Below are 18,770 nucleotides of genomic sequence, written 5' to 3' on the forward strand. Positions count from 1 at the left end.
GGTCAGATTCCAAACATCCACACTCTTTGGGGCATTCAGACTTGGAGTTTTGGGGCAGACCCATTTTTATTTAAAAGTGAAAGTTTCTCTTATTTTGAAAATGTTAATGAAATGATAGCACAAGCTGTCACTAGGAACATGGAAATTCAGGATTCACAGATGATAATGATGGAAAAGATTTAGACTGGTTAGAGCATTGCAGTCCACCATCAGTCAGTGCATAACTAACTACAGTCATACCCTGAGATACGCCCATTTGAGTTACGAGAATTCAACTTTACAAGGAGTTTCATTTAAATACCCCTATGTCAGCTCACGAGGCATTTCTTCGCATTTACAAGAACCGATTTGGAAGCTGGCAGCTCTGGTAGGCAAGCACTGAGGGGATGGAGTCGGCTGCACTGGTCTTAATGAAGAGGCCGTGTGGGGTCGGCAGCGCCCTGCAAGAGGGCGGCAGTCTGGTGCAGGGAGGTAGACTTGTCCGAGTCCCAGCAGTACATCATGCTCCTCGGCGAGACGTGGATGCTGGGCACGCAGCCCATCCCAGCCCCGCTGCTGCTGCTCACCCCCCAGGCAGCTAGGGGGCCACCGCCCGCCCTAGGCAGCTGAGCCTCAGGTGCTGCTCGCCATCTGTGGCACTCCACCCCATTTAGTGCCTGGCCTGCCCACCGCTGCCACTGGCAGGACCTCTCTGCTGTGCAGCCCCACACGAGAGAGGCATCGCCCCTCACCACCCGTGTGCCTGCCTAGCTCCCCACATGGCCAGCCCCTGGCAGTGCGCCCTTCCCACTTAACCTAAGCTGTGCTCAGGCCAGGGTGCCTCCCTGTGCCCTGTCTGCCCCCTTGCACCGGATTTAATGGGATTTGGTGCTGTTTCAGCATAAATGGGTGTACATTTTGGGGCTCAGGAACACACACATTTTTTTCCCATTGAAATTAATGGTAATTACATTTTCAACTTCTGAGAATTCGCCCTAAGGGGTTTTTCAGGAACGAATTACCCTCGTAAGGCGGGGGAAGACTGTACTCACTTGCTGATGCTGGATCTTTTAAAACTGATAGTCAGATGAAGATGCCAAAAATCAGGCAGTTACTTAATTTTTTTCTTAACTATAGTCGTGTTTCTAGGATAGGGACAGCAGGTCATTCCTTATATATTGTCTTGTACTGTAATTTTTTTTTGTGTTTGTTAAGTTGATGTAGTAAAAATTAATTACCAGAAACCAATAAGGAAACAAGGAAACTGATGTGGAAGACTATAATTGGGCTTTACTCAAACTAAGTCAATACAGCAGGGAAATGGATAGGTCCCTGTTAAAAAAAAATAAAAGTTGTATTTTCCACATAGCCTATTCTGAGATATGAACAAACACGTACATATTGTTGCCCAAAAGCAAAGGTCCAGGTGAGACTAAATATCTTCTCTGGAAATACCATCACTGGATCCAACCAGGTTACTCACAGAATCACCGGCACTTTCTCATGCTCCTCTACTATCATCATATATGCCACCACGTGCCAACAATGCCCAGATGCTTTGTATATTGGACAGACTTCTAACTCCCTTAGACAAAGGGTTAATGGGCACAAAACAGACATCAAAACACTCCAGATCCACATACCAGTTAGACAACATTTTAATGGAATGGGGCATTCTATTAATGACCTAAAGGTATGTGTGTTACTGAAAAAAAAAAACTTTCCCACCACTCTTCAAAGAGAAGCAGCTGAGCTGGCTTTTATATTCAAATTCGGCACATTAACACGTGGTTTAAACTGGCATGGAAACTTTCTGAGTCACTATAGGGGCTCATCTGCATACTTGGCTTAATCTAATTCTTGACCTCCCCCCACCCCTCCACTCTCTGATCTGCTCACCTTGATCATTTTTTTCTGATTTGTCCTCCTTGATTACTGTTTTTGGTTCTCTGTGCCTTAAATATTGAGTTTGTTCTGGTATGGCTGTGGTCTGAAGAAGTGGGTCTGTCCCACGAAAGCTCACCTAATAAACTATTTTGTTAGTCTTTAAAGTGCTACTTGACTGCTTTTTGTCATGCTATAGTGTGGATATTTCCTGTCGTGACAGAAAGGGGTTTTTCAAAGCTGTAGGAATGCTACCTCTGGGACCAATGATAACAAGGTCAGTTCGGCTGACACAGCTGCGGTGCTCAGGGATGTGGATTTTTCACACACCTTACCTTTACTGCTATGCTGACTTAACTTTTAAGAGCAGAGCAGGCCACAGAGAAGCAGCAGAAAGCCAGTGACAACCTAAATCAACACTCAGAGCATAGCCCTGAGAAAATGGCACAGAGAGCTTTTGGGCCAAAGTTGACTGAAAGGGGTTTGGAGCTGTGAGCAAAGAAGCTATTTCCTGTTTGATTTCTCTGGTGTGCAGGGAAACAGGCCTCTCTACATTTCTTATAAGTAAACAGAATTGCATCAAAGATACTCATCTCACTCCTCAATTTCTCCTCTTAAGAGAAACTACTTCCTGGGCCCCAAACGTCGCCCCTCACTTGGGTCAAAAGGGGTAATGATATGTTCAGCAACAAAATTTACTTTGATTTACAAACCATGAATGAAACAATGAGGTGGCTACCACAGGCAACCTGCCTTTAATGTATAGTTACAAAAAGAAGGAGAGACGGGAGAACTGTGATCCCCCACATGGAGTTAGATGATCTATTGTTATCCCCCTTTCTCAAACCTAGGGACACGAATGAGAGTTACCTCTTCACAAATACATTTTTTGACATGAGCTCCAATTGTTGGATGCATATGGTTATAAGGGTGGTTATGCTAGTAGGCAGCAAAGACAGCTCAGAAACAACACTCTAGGGGTATGAAAAGTGGGTCCTTAGGGAAAGGGAGAGATTCAGGAGACAAAGTACTCATCCCATCAAGGCATTATGTATGCCATTGCCACAAATCACTGCCTCTACTGGAGCTCTGCCAGTGGCCTTTGATGCCCATTCATTTCATTCACCATTGGATTTACAATTTATCCTCCAGTTCATGAACCCTGTAATGAGCAACACCAGCTTCCTCTGTGGTTGCTGCAATCAGTTCAGACCACCACCTCAAGTGGTCACCAGTCTAATGCTTTATTTGTCCCTCAAAACCATCTATTCACTAGCTTTTGCAGTGATTTCATCATTGCCATGCACTTACCTTGACACACTGGCTGTGTCTACACTAGCAAGTTCTTTTGAAAGATTTTTGAAAGAAGGGAGCTCTTTCGAAAGATCCTGTGGAGTGTCTATACACACTGTTCTTTTGAAAGTAAATCGAAAGAATGTGGAGCTCCTTTCAAAATTGCTCTTCCTTTCCTGCTTCAGGAAGAGCACCCCTTTTCAAAAGCTTCTTTTGAAAGAAAACATGTGTAGACATTCCGCATGCCAGTTTTTCGCCCCCCGCCAAGACAGAGGTTGGTCCTCATGGTGCCTGCTTTTTTGATCCCTGGCCCATTCTTTCGAAAGAGTGGGGGGCTATGTGGATGCTCTCTTTCAAAAGAGCAGATCACTCTTCTGATCTACTTTTTTGTGTTTGGACACTCTTTCGAAAGAAGTTCTTTCAGAAGAGCTTCTTTTGAAAGATCTCTGTAGTGTAGACAGATCCACTAAGTCCTGAGACTTTTCTTCTTATTCTTAGCTGCTGAAATGCCTATGTTTAAGCTATTCTAGGGAACAACAACAACAACGACATAATTCTGCTAATTTATTGTGCATTTGAATGTGAATTTTTCTAATCTCACATAACTTTCCATGCACAGGGGAAAGGCATAAGGCTGTAGGAAACAATAAGAAAAGGCAGAATTAAAAATATAGATACAAATAACTTTGAGCACAAAAACTGTGGCTCAAAAATGTTATACTGTCTTTTAAAATCAGGCTGAATTTTCTATCTATTTCAAAGGAGCTCAGCACTTCCAAAACTCCCCCTCCCCCACTCATGTAGGTACCTAGATGTGGATTTAGACACATAACTTCCAGCATGTATAATTGAATTCTTTTGGCCAAAGAGGGCACAAGAAAATTGCCCACAGACACTCCACATACTTTATTTATGGTCAGAAACTCTTTGACGGCATTGAATTCTGAAACCTTGGCCCAACTCCAGCCTATGTGGAGAATTCACTGTAACATTTATTTAGAAAGCAGGCCAAACCAGCAACACTTTTCATGCTTTGATTATAGAGCGTGCATTGGATGGGATTCTTTCCACTCCTCCTTCCCACTGTTCTGACACAGTAAACAAGGGCACCAGGCTGCTGGTTGTTACAGTCCCAAGGATGCGTCTGTGTTTGCCATCAAGGTGGCTCAGTTTCACAAGAATCCAAACGAACATTAATTTGATTCTCTGTTTTCAACCAAAGCCCTGCAAAAGTCTGTTCTGGCTTCCAGCATATAGCAAAATCCCATCCATGTAAAGTATCTTCAGTTACTTTAAAATGCAAAATTATGGTGAGCATGGGTCACACACTTGGAAGTGTCAGCTACACATAGAGAAGAAATGTTTTTAGTTTGGTGTAGTTATGAACGGGTAAGGTCTTAAGACCCCAAAAATCAGTTCTTCTCAGTAATGCTAATGAAATGCACTTGGATTGATGGACTGGCTAAGGTATAATGGATGCCCCCAAAATGAGACAAAAGTATCAAAGTTCACCTACTGTCCCAAGAAAGAATCCTGGCAAGAAAAAGGAGAGAGGCTGATTTAAATTCAAATTTACCCACAGATCAACTAAGATAGGGGTCTGCAACCTGTGGTCCCACAGCCTAATGCAGCTCTTTAAGGACTTGTTTGTGGCACCTGACAGTATAATTGCAAAGTTTTTAAAACAAACAAACCAACCAACCAACCCCACCCTCCTGATTATTTCCAATAAAGGGTGAATGTCTAAAAGCTCAACAATGAACAACTGATCTCTAAATAGCAAATTATATGTGATCTCAAAACGCTGGATAAATCCCTCTGGCATCCTCCAAAAAGAGAGAAGTTTCTAGAGTGAAAAATCAAGAAGATAGTGGTACAAACACACATGTAAAGTGTGAGGCAAGAGAATATGTAAAAAGTTTGTGAACATCCTGTACTAAACACGTATCACATTACAAATCATTGTATGTGCGCTGTTCTTAAAATAGGGGTTACAAAAGGCATGGCTTGATGTTATTAATGACTGGTTCACGTTCCCATGCATTTCAGCTCTTGAATTATTGACCTTTTTTACCCAACTGGAAAAAATGGGTCATCTTGTTATTTTGGTTGTGGACCCCTGAGCTAGGATGAAAGGTGCTATGCACTTCCCAGCATGTTTGGTTCCCTTAGTTTTGTTGAATCGCTGAAAAAAAGAATCACTTGCCCAAAAGCTGGGTTTATATCACCCAAAGAAAACCCACAACTAGGTTTTTTGCTTTTTTTTTTTTTTTTTTAAGTTTCTCATCAAGCCCACTCTACTTGTGTAAATTATCAACCTATTTAGATTTTCATATTGGCATTCATCACCAAAAGTTTCTGAGGACCCAATCGGTAAAGATATTTTTAGGCACCCACTTTCCAATGATTTCTTGGAAAAGGAGACATATTTTTGAAGATCTGGGCCTGCGTTCCTCCTGGCTGCTATACCTGAGGTGACATCATATCCATTGTGAAACATTTTTCCAAAGATGAATAGGCATGTTTGATTTCAGTTTAAAAAAAATCCAGTCCTTTCTGAAGTTCCAGTAACCTAGGCAAAATAAATCTTAACTTCCCACTACAATTATTGTAAAGGATGTGTTTGGAACTGGCAGGCACGAAAACGAAGAAATTAGTAGAACGTTGACTGGAGCCAAAAGATAGAGAAGGATGACATACACAAATTTCGCTACTCAACATAGCCCATCGATCTTCATCTGAAACACTCTTGTTATTGCAGTCTTGGGTCTTTCTTGAGCAGTGACTGACAAAACATGCCAAATGTATGTTATGTGAACAAAATCCACTAGGGATGGAGAGGAGGCCAAACTCAGTTTTATTTGTGATGTATCCAAAATCAATGTTGGTTCCCAGCTGCTGAAAGGTTAGTGTATTAAGCACTTTCTCCTCCCCCACACCAACACACTATAACTGTTTTTATATACAAAATAAATTCCTGAATGAAAAGAAGAGAAACTCCTCTGACTGACCAACAGACATTTATGTGACCTCCCTTCATAAACGATTTGTCTGAAGTGAAGTTCAGTGCTTTGGCCAACAGGGATAAAGTGTACAGGACCTTAGCTAGGTTGGTAGGCCAAAAAGCTACAAAACATGGTAAATAAATCAGTTCAAACTCCCTTTCTCCAACAGAGTGCACGTGCATCACCAGTTTGTTTGGATGAGGCTGACAGTAAGTCACTGGTCATTTTAAAATGTCTGGGATATGCAGCAATCATTTGGAAAAAGAAACAGATAAAACAGATAAAAAGCATGTGGAAAATAAAGCCTTCCAGATGCAACCACTGTCAAGATGCAGGAGGTCAGGTTTTTGGCTACTGCAGCAACCCTGAATGTTTTTTCCCTTGATGTAAAATGTGCTTTACTTACCCTTGAGTAACTCACAGGTAAAATAAACTTACACTCTCAGAATAATGCATATTTTAGTTCACCAGCAATTATAAACCAAAGAGCAAAAAATAAATACAAAACCCCCAAAAGCAATACCATATTTCATTTGGGTCAAACAAAAAATGAGATTTATTGCCAATTCTCAGATTATCAAAAAGTAAAAAAGGCTTAATTTAGAGTTGAATGAAACACTTTTTGCAACTAAAACAAAAACTTTTATTTCAACATTGATCAAGTTTTGGCTTGAGGATTTGTTACTTTGTTTCTTTGGTTCAATACAATTGAAGGAAATGCCAAACAATTATCTCAAACCAAAATTTCAAAATGGTTTGACATTTCTGTTTTTTTTATGTGAACAATCTGGCAAAACCAACAAATTCACAAAACATTTCAGTGTCACTGAATCTGTACTTTTTGCCAAGAAAAGTTTTGGCTGAAGTGTTTTGCACAGCATTACTCATACAAATATTTTGTTTATAATTGTGAATCAGGCACAAGTTGGCATTCAGAATTCAAATGCATATGTAAGTTAGAGTGCTTAGAACCTAGATTTGCAGAGCCTGTGACAACTGGTGGTCCCACAGTGACACCAGGGAGCACTGTGAAGAATAAGTGCTGTCGGAAGCACCGCCTAAGTGACCCCGAGTGACAGTGCCGTGTGCCTTTCTGATTGACCAATCACCCTGTTTAAGCTTGGAGGGCGTTCCAGGAGGTTCCCTTGGCAACAAAATAGACTTTGGCCCACTGCCCCTCCAGACCTCATCTGGTCCTTGACCCAGCTTGAGGATCAGGCTCTCGCCTTCTGATCCTAGCTTGGTATTACCTCTGATTTCCAGTCTCCAACTCTTGTTTATTGAACCTGGGAGGATCCCTGCTCAAAAGGCAACTGTCCCTGATGTGTAAACCCCAGCACAACTGTCACCTGTAGGCAACACCACCTGCACCTCAGTCCCTTACAGCACGGATATGTGGTGATTCTGTTGTCATTTTATTTTAAGGAGAATGAAAAAAAAGAAGATGGGTTTCGTGGTAGCAACTGTGCACATTTCATTAAATTTAAAAGTTTATTTAAAAAAACAGTTTCATGGCACAACTGAGCAGAATCTGCTCATACCCTTGACAGCCATATAGAGCTTAGATTCCTAGAGTCCAAAATGAAAGACATATGGAGACAAATAGACAGGAAGCTTTTAACAATAAGGAGCACCAAGGTCCATTGGGACAGTCATTGCATTAGGAGTCACAAGACCTCCACTGTAGTCCAAGTTCTACCACTAAGTTACAGTGTGACCAGGGGGCAGTTACTTTATCTATGACTCTGTTTTCCCTCTTACCCTTTGTCTTGTCTATTCAGGTTGCAAGATCTTTGGGAAAGAAGCTCTTTTCTCTCTCTGTCTGTATAGTGCCTAGCCCAACGGGGTTCCAATCTCTGCTGAGATCTCTCAAGTGCTAGTGTAGGACAAAACAACAAGAACAATGGGCTTCCATAGACATTCTCTCCCTCAGCCTGTGAGAAATCCTGTGAGTGCAATCCAGAAAACTAAAAACCCAAACCAGCGAATCCTGACGTTTGCTGAAATTCAGTTCATTTCAATGGCAGAAAACTGTCACTTCAGATGTCTGTCCCAAGTTTGGCAGGGATGAATGAGCATTACAACAATGAGATGAGCTCCCTCAGAGGCAGGGTAACTTTAACCTTTACCCTCAATTTGGTGGTGGAATTTTTAAGTCAGGGGCTCTGACAAGTCCTATCCAACACATGAACTTTTTAGCATAAATCACATTGTATATAAACTCAGACTGAGCAAACTGTGACAGACAGAATTCACAAACATGAAGAAAATAAATGCCAGATTTATATAGGATAGCAATAAAATCTGTTCTAAAGTAGGGGATGAGCTTCGTAACAAGGGATTAAGAGTTATTTAGTGACAACATGGGTGGATGTCCCTTCTGATGCTTGCCATCATTACTGATCAGATGCGGGCCAGTGAAACATTCAACATATAAATAGTTACTGAAGCAAAGTTCAATGTACAGAATAAGTCTGGAAGAGCAGCCCAGCTGCTTCGGCTCAAGAAAAGGCAAAAACATTGCACAGTTCTCCTTGCATTGTTCCTTATCCCCATAATTCCTATAACTCTATGATTTACAGTGGTGAAAAGCATGGAAATAGCAATTAAATTTCACATCAGCAATGATGAAAAATAAAGCTCAGGTTAATTTTACAAAAGTGTAAGCAGTCGTCATTTCAAAGCGATGTTTCTTTTCTGTTTAAAAAGGTTAGTTAACTTGGTACTTGCTATTCCTATTCAAGTCTACAGTCATGTCCTTTTAAAAACCCAGTGCATCAAGATATTTTCCTCTATTAGTGACCTAGCAACACTACTGAAGAATGCAGCTGCTTGAAGAAAGGAATTAGCTGTGTCCTACAGCGAAGATCCTTTTACACTGACACTTATAACTGAAAATACATGTTTGTCCTGCTTTGAAAGGGATTCTATCTATCACTGTTGGATGAGTAACTACTCCATGCTTTCTTTCTAGTGGTTTACACTCTGCATTTATAGAATCGCTCTGCAGGCCAAAATTTTGCTCCCAGTGACACCCATTCAAACTTACTGGCTTGCAAGGGAGAAAATGAGAAAAAAAATTTGGGTTTGTATCAAATTTTTGCTCGAATGACTGAGGAAACTTAGGCTCCAACCTCCATATACTTCTGTCAATAAACAAAATGGGTACAGTTCTGGTTTCTGTCACACATGTATTTTCCCTTGAAGTTAATTAGGGTTGCCCTCCATATTGCTGAAGGTGGAGCTGGATCAGAAAAATCTAATATAGAGAGCACGTTAGATATCCCCTCCCTCCCCCAACAAGAACAAGAATTGAGCAAGTGGCCAAATTCCAACTCAGAAATAAACACTACTCAGCCCCCTTAATGCTTTAATTGACTGAAACTTTAATTGACTACAGCTTTCTTCACTTGTTCTCTAAATGTTACTATATGGTGGTAAAAACTACTGTGTTCCACCCCACATGCCACGAGGAAAGTGGCAAAGAAATAGCAGCAATAAAAAGACAAGAGGGGAAGACATTGAAAGTGACCATGAAGTTTGCTACAGGAATGCTTCCTCCCTTAATAAAAGCAGTTGGATAAGAAAAGTAACTAATATAAAGTACAGGTTGCACCTCCCAAAACTGGGATTCCCTGGTCTGGCAATATCCCTGGGCTGTGAGTCTAGTTGGAGCAGGTCCAGTAATGGGGACATCTGGCGTGTGGGAGCCCAGGGGGTCTGGCAGCCCTGTTTTGGGGAGCCCAGAAGGGCTTGTGTCCCTGGGGCCAGCCCCCACGGGGCCAGGGCCGTGTCCAGCAGACCAGCTGGGGCTGGAACATAGTCAGGACTGTGTATGAGAGTCTGGCTAGGGCTGAAGCCAGTGACCATGGTGTTGGCGCCAGCCCAGCAGATACAACCATGGCTGGAGGTAGCGGGGCCGAAGGCAGAGTGACAAGCAGGGGTAGAAATGGAGCCAGCAGCAGGGAGGTGCAGTGGCAGAGAACTACCCTGGTCCAGAAAATTCCTTTATTCAGGACCATTCAGTTGCTGGACCAGAGAGGTCCAACCTGTATTTAAAAAACAAGCAAGAATCCAATCCTACTCCCATTAAAGCCAAAAGGTAGTATTTTCAACCTGAAATCCCGTTACTTTAGACCTCAGCTAAACTCTACATTGCTCATTGATTTTTTCATCTAAAAACTAGTTCATTTTCGGCAACTTGCAACATATCATTTGTAATCCCATTTAGTAGACTGAGAAACCGAGACTCAGGTTACATCTACACTATGAGATACATTCAAATTTATTAATATTGATTTTGTAGTGCTGGATTTTATAAATTTGGATTTGAAGATCCTCATGTCCCCATGTGCTCCTCACAAAGTCAACTTATTGCTGCCACGCTCAACTGGCAAACATCAACTGTTGCAGCAGGGCATTGTGGAAACCCATCCCACGGTTTCCTCATCCCTGTAGCATTTTGAGTATTTTTGCTGGTATTGGACATCATCTTCCCACACTGCATTGCCTTCATTCCCCTCCCATAGTAAGTAAACATCCATTTTTCCAGGTGGAAGGAAGGAAAACTAGTGCATCAACAAAGATCATCAAAGGGACAGAAATCTTTCCTCTACAACTCAAGTGCTTTTTAAAACTGTAACTGTCACTGAATTATGAAAGATTTCACACAAATCATCAGGTGCGTGTCTTTTCAGCAGGCCAACCCTTGACTGTCCCACGACTCTTGATTGCATCTGATCCCTGAAAATAATACAGGGACAATGAGAAGCACGAAGAAAGTATAGGTAGTAAATATTTGGAAAAAAGAGAGTAGCTGAGGGGAAGGTTTTTGGGTTCCCAGTTCACTATACAGCTTCTGTGCACAGTCTGTGTTCTCAGGTGGCCATCCACTGACTGTCCCCTCTCCCTTGATTTTATCTGATCCCTGAAAATAACCCAGAGACGACAAAGCTTGAAGTCAGGGACAAAGAGAGAATTAATAGTAAAGTTTTTGAAAAAAAAAAGAGTTGCTGTGGGGAGGGTATTTGGCTTCCCATTATACAGCTTCTGTGCAGTCTGTATGATCAACTGGCCCTCCGCCCACTCTTTCTTGTGTGAAGTGGTCCAAAGTTAGAAGAAAGAGGATAGAAAAGGCTAGGAAAAGAGAATTTGGAGTTCCCCCTTCACTACACAGGCATTGCCAACAGGAGAAATGGGGGATGGGGCTCTCCAAATTTCACTGCCATTGGGTTGGGGATGCTGGTATTTGAGAGGTTGAATGGCCAGCTGACATGGTCCCCGAAAATCCTTTTTGGCTGTGGTGTCCATGGCTCAAGGGCTACTTGAATCATTCCCCCCAGCAACAAAAAGACCTTGAAAATCTTAGCCGCCAGTGGAGACTTCTCCCCTGGCAGCAGCTAGCCCCCTGAGTCCTTGTTGGGGCTGGGGGGTGGGGGAGTTTCAGTAGGGAGCCAGCTGAAATAGTCCCCCAGAGCAGCCGCTAGTCCCAGCAATTTCTGGCCACCAGGGGAGACTTCCCCCCGGCCGCAGAAAGGCCCCAAAATATTTTTGGTGGGGGGCCAGTTGAAGCAGTTGCCTCAGACGGCTGCAAGCCCCGAAAATGTTAGCTGCCAGGGGAGACTCCCTCCCCCTCATCCCCATTGATGGCTGCAAGCTGTGGAAATCTTTCCTGCCCCTGGAGCACTAACTGTGCACAAGCCAGGACACAGTGCTGCCTGACAGCATGGTCAGCACCGAACAGCAGACACGTCTTTTTGTCGGGTTTGGGGGCTGCCCACGTGATGTGGTTGAGCACAGGAAAGAATCCGACTGTGTGGCACCTGCGGGGGGGCGGGGAGAGCACAAACGTAAACCACTGAGAAGATGTTTCTCAGCCTCTTATGCAAGCGTGACCGCCACAACAGCCTTGCTGACGCATGGTGTGGCAGGGCAGCAGCTGGTGCTGGCAGTGCAGAAAGAAACACAAGTGTAGAGAGAGAGCCACAAACTCCGTGCTGGGGCTATTTGTAATGGGTAGATGTGCTCAGAGTGCTAATAGCAAAGAAAGACGGACGTTTCTCAGCCTCTCATACAAACATGAGCCCACAGCCACAGGCTTCCTGGTGCTGATTTGAAATTCAGAGTCCTGTTACCTAATTCCTGTGCACCGAGAGAGCAACAGCCAGAGCAGAGGGGCATTGTGGGTTACATACAGGACACCTCTGGAGGCTAATAAATTTGATATTAATACATGGCACTTTCACACTGGCCTTTATTCAAACTTCTAAATTCGAACTTCACGCTATGCCCAGATGGTTTTGACAATATTATGATACTGATATTAGTGCTCCCTAAATCAAGCAAATGGTATTTACAAGTGAAGACAGTCAAGTGGTAATATCGAGCTAAACTGCCTTAAATCCGAACTTCTCGTAGCGTAGACGTAGCCTCAGAAATTAAAGCACTAATACATGACGTAAGGCATAGTTGAAATTACAAGTGTCCAATACTGCTTCCAAATCAAACGCTTAGAAAACCACACTTCAACGTTTTACCAAGGAATCTGTCTTCCTTTCAGGATCAATGGACATCAAAAAACAGGGCTATAGAAGGCATACAGGCTGGAATTGGGCTGCTCATCATCCAGGCATTTGCTCCTCTGACATCCCTTGAGCTGAAGCATTCAGTTACTTTTGCTCAGCCTAGTCTCGGCTATACTACTAATTGGCTCCATGTATGGACATCTCGGCAGGCAGGCAACGGCCATGTATTGGAGTGAATGGAGAGGGAGAGCTGCGAAAAAGGTGAAGAAGGAGAAGGAAAATGATAGGAGAGAGGGTCCAATTGTCGTGATGGCAGCCAACTTCCCACGTGACGTTGGACAAGTCATTCAGCTTCTCTACTGCCTGAGTTCTCCATCTGTAAAATGGGAGATTTCCTCACAGCTGTGCTGTGGGAATAAATACAATAGAGACTAAGAGTCATTTCTGTACTAACTACAGTAATGGGGATTCGAGAAGGATAGAGATGATGAAAAAGAAGGGAGAAATGAAGGGGAAACAACACTGGTGAGATGGCAAGGGACAAAAAATTAGAAGCTTTGGGAAGACAGAAAAAATGGAAACTGACGGCCTAAGTAAGTAGAGACTGAAAGGACTGGCAAGGGAAGAAAGGAGGGAAAACACAGGAAAGAGCGGCAGGTTTGATATGGAATGATAGGAACGAGAATACTGCTAAATTAGCCAAATGGGAGACACTGAAAACGACTAAGGAAGTGTATGGACAGAGTACCAAGCAAGAAAAAAAAAGTGGTCAGAAAAGAGAAAAATAAAACTAAAAATTAAGACGACAGATCAAGTTGATTTTTTAATTAAACAAAATCTTTTTAATATCACTATATGTCATAAGTAAAATTACAATGCTTTGTTTGCATTGCAGATAATTCATTAAGATCTTTCAGTGGCTGACAGAATTTCTCCCAAAGTGCCATAAAGATCTCACACAAACAACTACACAGTGACAACTTGAATATAAAATTATTCCAGGGCTATATGTACCTGCCAACCTGTCCCTGCTCAAATACTGGAACTGGGTATCACTAGAGGGATGGAGCCAGGCAAGGAGGAGACAGGCAAACACAACCCAGTTAGAGTGACTGCAAGACAGAATGGAACTGCATTTTCTCCTTAACTCTGTTTATTTTGTGGCCGACTATCATAATAAGCCCCAGAATACAAATTCAGATATGATTCAGATAAACACTTAAAAAAAAAGGTATACCTAAATCTAGTATCCTTCTTACTGCTCCTTTGTCTTCCACAACACATCTTGGAATGAAATGACAGACATTCCTACTGTACTCTATTTGTAGTTGATATTGTGATATTGTGGACATGTTTAGAAAGCCCTTCAAGAAAGTTATAAACAAGTATTGGATCCAGCTATTTTCATTTTTGTTCTTCAGCATTTCTGTCTGTCCTCCAACAATGGAATGAGACTCGAGTGCCAATGGAAAGACAAACCGAACTACAATGGGCTTTTGGCATGCTCCAGAACAGTTATTTTAGCTTTGAGGGGAGACAAAAGGGAGAGCGAAAAGAATGATGAGTGTGTGTGTTTCTCGTATTTTCTTAACACAGTTCTTCCAAATCCCCAGCACACCGTGTCTTCCTATACGCCCCCAGGAAAAAAACAGATAACCAGATATCAGGAGGCCACTGTGAACCCTTTGTTTTCCTACTGCAAAGCTTTGTTCTATAGGCAGAATGCAGCAGATTTCTGATCAGTGACTTCTTTCCTGACACTCCTCCATGCACAGAAGTCACTTGAATCAGAGGCCAAGTAAGTTATTTCAAGACCTTCGGCAAGAAAGATTTTCTTGTAGTTCCTTTCACTGATTCAAAATCAGTCATTCCCCCACTCCTTTCAGCTAGACTGAGTACAGAAAGCCCAAAAAGTTATAGCAACAGAGAAGCAATATAATTAATCAACAGTAGCATTAAAAATATGTAGTAGTTTAGTTGTTTATACTCACGGAGGCATAACACCTTTTGGAAGTCCTAATGCATTGACAGAAACAGGCAGTGGCTGGGATGGTAACATGGAGCTGAGGAACGCTGCTGGAGACTGGCTGGAGTTAGGGAATCTAGCAGTTGGAGAGAGACTATGGGAAGGTGAGGAAACTGAGGAAGGGAGAGGTGGAGGAGGGGGAGGGGGAAGTGGGAAGGAATCAGAAACTGAAAATGTTGCAGTTGGACTGAACACGGGTGGTGGTGGGGGAGGGGGAGAAGAGGAAGATGGAGACCACAGATACTCCCCTTCTGGAGCAAATGGCTGTGAGAAAGGTGGGACAGGTGTTCTGCCAAATTGTTTCTGAGAGGCAGTTGGCGACATAGGGGATGGCAGGCTGGATGTGGAAGACCCAGATGAAGGAGTTATGTAGCCTGAAGCAGGGCTAATATTCTGAGCAGCAATGAACTGTTTAGGCCGGGCATAGTTGAATGTGCTGGATGACTGCATGGTGGGGGAAGTGTGGGAGTTGAGAACGCTCATTTGCACAGGAGAGGTAACAGACTGGCTGGACACCAGCTCCTGGAAGGAAGGGGGAGGAGGAAAAGGAGGAGATGGGGGTGGGTTCTGATGTTGCTGGTGGTGATGGTACCGTTGACCACCTTCTTGCTCCAGGCGAATTTGATTCTGCAGTTGTTGTAGTTTTATCGGGTCGCTGCATGAGAAGAAAGAAAATTAATCAGAGGGATGATGACTAAAGACGAGAGGATTAAAATAAAAAGATATCCTCTTTATCTAGACACTGAGCTTCATTTTGTCATCTGGACTTTTAGAAGCCAATGGAAGTTAGACTGATTTGCATATTTGATCCTTAAACCTATCCTTTTGCCAGCAAAGTCCCTAACGGAATACACATCAGATATTAAACTGCTGCAACACTTAATTGTAGCGAAAGGAACACTTGTAAGTTCTGACTAATAAAATCATGAATCTCTGCTTAGAGGAAAAACCTCAATGAAGTTGGGAGATTTAGTTTGGATTCTTATTCAAAGCTTTTCCCAACTGATCCAAATCTCTTTGGTCTAGAGATTGGGATGGCAGAACTTCCATAGTTTCCTGTTTCATCAGACCTAGAAATATTGATAGCCGAGTCCTTTTTGTCATCTTCTAAGTGTTTTTATTTACAGCTGATACCACAATAGAATTTAAGACCTTTTAGAATTTGAAAAAAAAAATGTTTTATTTGGGTGCCAGTGGGTCGTTCAGTAGTTTTATTTGAACTTATTATATACGTTGCAAGAGTCTTAGCATTAAGAGTCACCTTTAAAAAAAAAAGTGGGGGGGAGGGCCTTAATTCTATCTCACTTTATTATAGTATTCAAATTGCAGCCAGGAGCAGGTTGCTAGAAAAAGACAATTTTTTGTAACTGGTGTTCTTCGAGATGTGTTGCTCATGCCCATTCCAAGTTGGGTGAGCATGGGCAAACGCCCAGTCATTGGAAGCTTTTTCCCCTAGCCAGTAGCCACAGGGTCAGTGTGGCACTCCCTGGAGTGGTGCCAATATGGAGACTAATATATGCACTGCCCAGCTCCCCCTTGGGAGACTAATATATGCACCTCCCAGGCTCAGCTCCTTCTAAGTGGCTACTCCAACAGTGGGGAAGGGTTTTGGAATGGACATGAGCAACACTTCTCGAAGAACACCAGTTACAGAACAGGTAACTGTCTTTTCTTCTGAGAGTGATTGCTCATGTTCATTCCAAGTTGGGTGAATACAAGCCAATGCCTAGGAGATGGAATTGGAGCCCCGAACAGACTGCAGGACAGCCCTGCCCACTGCTACATCTTCCCGTGCGTGCTGTGTCAAAGCATAATGTGCTGTAAACATATGAATTGAGGATCAGGTGGCTGCCCTACAGATGTCCTGGATAGGCACCTGCATCAAATATGCCACAGACGATGCCTGCGCTCTCGTGGAGTGTGCCCTAACCAAAGGGGAAGGAGCCCCCACAAGCTTGTAACACTCCTTGGTGCATGCCACTATCCAGGAGGAAATCTGCTGGGAGGAGACTGGAAGGCCCTTCATCCTATCAATACTGCCGCAGAGAGCTGTTGTGCTCTTCTAAAGGGCCTAGTCCTATCCACATAGAAGGCCAGCGCCCTTCTAACAACTAAGGTATACAACCATTGCTCCCTCGGGGAGGAATGGGGCTTTGAGTAAAATACCGGTAGGGAAATGTCTTGGTTAACATGAAATGTGAAGACCACCTAAGGTAAAAACACAGGGTGAGGTCTCAGCCTAACCTTATCCTTGTGAAACACTGTGTACAACGGGTCCAGTGAAAGTGCCCTCAACTTAGATATCATCCTGGCTGAAGCGATTGCTACCAAAATGGCTGTTTTGTAACTCAAACAGCAGGGAGCAGGTAGCCAGGGCCTCAAAGGGGGCACCCATAAGCTTGGCTAATGCCAAATTGAGATCCCATGGGGGCAGTGGTGCTTGAACCTGGGGCTTGATCTTTCTAAACCTTTCAGAAACGTTTTTTCTATGGAGTCTGAGAACACAGAAGACGTCCCACGACTTGGGTGAAAGGCTGAGATAGCAGCTGTGTGCACCCTAATCAAGGAGAAGGACAAGCCCTCCTGTACCAGACCCCATAGGCAATCTAAAAATCAACAGGATGGGGGCTTGTGAGGGGGATAACCCTCAGAGACACCCACACTGAAAACCTTTTCCACTTAGCTAAATAAATCATCCTTGTGGAGGGTTTTCTACTATTTAACACTTCCTTTAAGGGATCCAAACAGGCCAGTTCCTGGTGCCTTAGTCCTGGAGCATCCAGGCTGTTAGGTGCAGCGACTGGAGACTGGGATGTTGCAGTCTCCCCTCTTGCTGCATCAGCAGTTCCGGCCAGATCGGCGATGTTATCAGCTCATGGATCAACAGGTGCAGGAGGGTCGACTATCACCTGTCCCATGGTGCCCATGCTGGTGCCACCAAGATGATCAATGCTCCTTCTGAGTGAATGCTGAGGAGGACCCTGTAAACTAGTGGAATCAGAAGGAACTCATACATCAGCCTGCCCGACCAGGGGACACTGAAGGTGTCTGCCCAGGACCCCAGGCTCTGATTGTGATTGGAGCAAAATGTCCCACATTTTGCATTGAGGTGGGAGGCGAACAGGTCCACCTGGGGATACCCCCACTTCTTGAAAATAGAATGAATGACCTCTGGGTGGAGTGACCATTCATGATCCATAAAGGACCTGCTGAGTTGGTCTGCCAGTCAATTGTGCATACCTGGCAGGTAAAGGCCCTGAAGCATGATATTGTGCTGTATGCTGAAGTCCCAGAGCATCATGGCCTCATGGCACAGAGAGAGGAGAGTGAACCCCCACCCGCCCACCATTTGTTGATTTAGTACATTGCTGTCGTGTTGTCTGTACTGACTGACACACGATGACCTGCCAAATTGGCCTTGAAAGTCACTCAGGTTAGTCTGACGGCCCTGAGCTCTCACACATTTATGTGGAGCCGAAGGTCCGACACACTCCAAAGAGCCTGGGTTCGTAGCTGACCCTGGTGCGGTCCCCACCCCTGGTCCAAAGCATCTGTTACTAGGGAATGTGAGTACTGCAGAGGGGCAAAGAGGACTCCTTTGAGAATGACCCCCCTCGTCCAACCGCCAGTATGTTGTCAACAAAGTCCTTGTCGGCAACATAACCACCAAGTCTTAACTGTCTCTTACAGGGCAATACACTGATGACAGCCATAGCTGTAGAGGGCACTTCTTTAACCTGGCATGCTGTACCACGAAGGTGCACACTGCCATGTGACCCAGCAAACGCAGGCAGCACCTGGTCATCGTGGTGGGAACTGCCAGGATGTCTCGGATGATGGCTCCAATGGACCTGAACCTGCTTTCTGGCAGGAACGCCCTGGTACATCTGGTGTCCAGTCATGCCCCTACAAACTCTATTGATTGAGATGGGACCAACACTGACTTTACCTGGCTGATCAAGAGACTGAGGATTACAAAGGTTTGATGGATCAACTGTACATGCTGAATCTCCTGCTCCCTGGAATGACCCTCAACTAGCCAGTCGTCCAAGTACAGGA

At 43.8% G+C, this 18,770-nt stretch overlaps 1 protein-coding gene across 9 annotated transcripts in view; it reads right to left on the minus strand.

Moving 5' to 3' along the window:
- The window catches only part of PALLD (palladin, cytoskeletal associated protein), a 357,303-nt gene that overhangs the window by 35,099 nt on the left and 303,434 nt on the right, over positions 1-18,770 (minus strand). For 8 of the 9 annotated variants that reach the window (XM_074993049.1, XM_074993048.1, XM_074993047.1 and 5 more), the window contains one exon: positions 14,677-15,366. The exons of the other annotated variant lie outside the window; for it this stretch is intronic. In XM_074993049.1, coding sequence (XP_074849150.1) covers positions 14,677-15,366 — 690 coding nt within the window. The remainder of the gene's footprint in view (positions 1-14,676; positions 15,367-18,770) is intronic. 9 annotated transcript variants of the gene reach the window in all.

The sequence above is a fragment of the Carettochelys insculpta genome, chromosome 4 (assembly GCF_033958435.1).
Source record: "Carettochelys insculpta isolate YL-2023 chromosome 4, ASM3395843v1, whole genome shotgun sequence".
NCBI classification, from domain to species: domain Eukaryota; kingdom Metazoa; phylum Chordata; order Testudines; family Carettochelyidae; genus Carettochelys; species Carettochelys insculpta.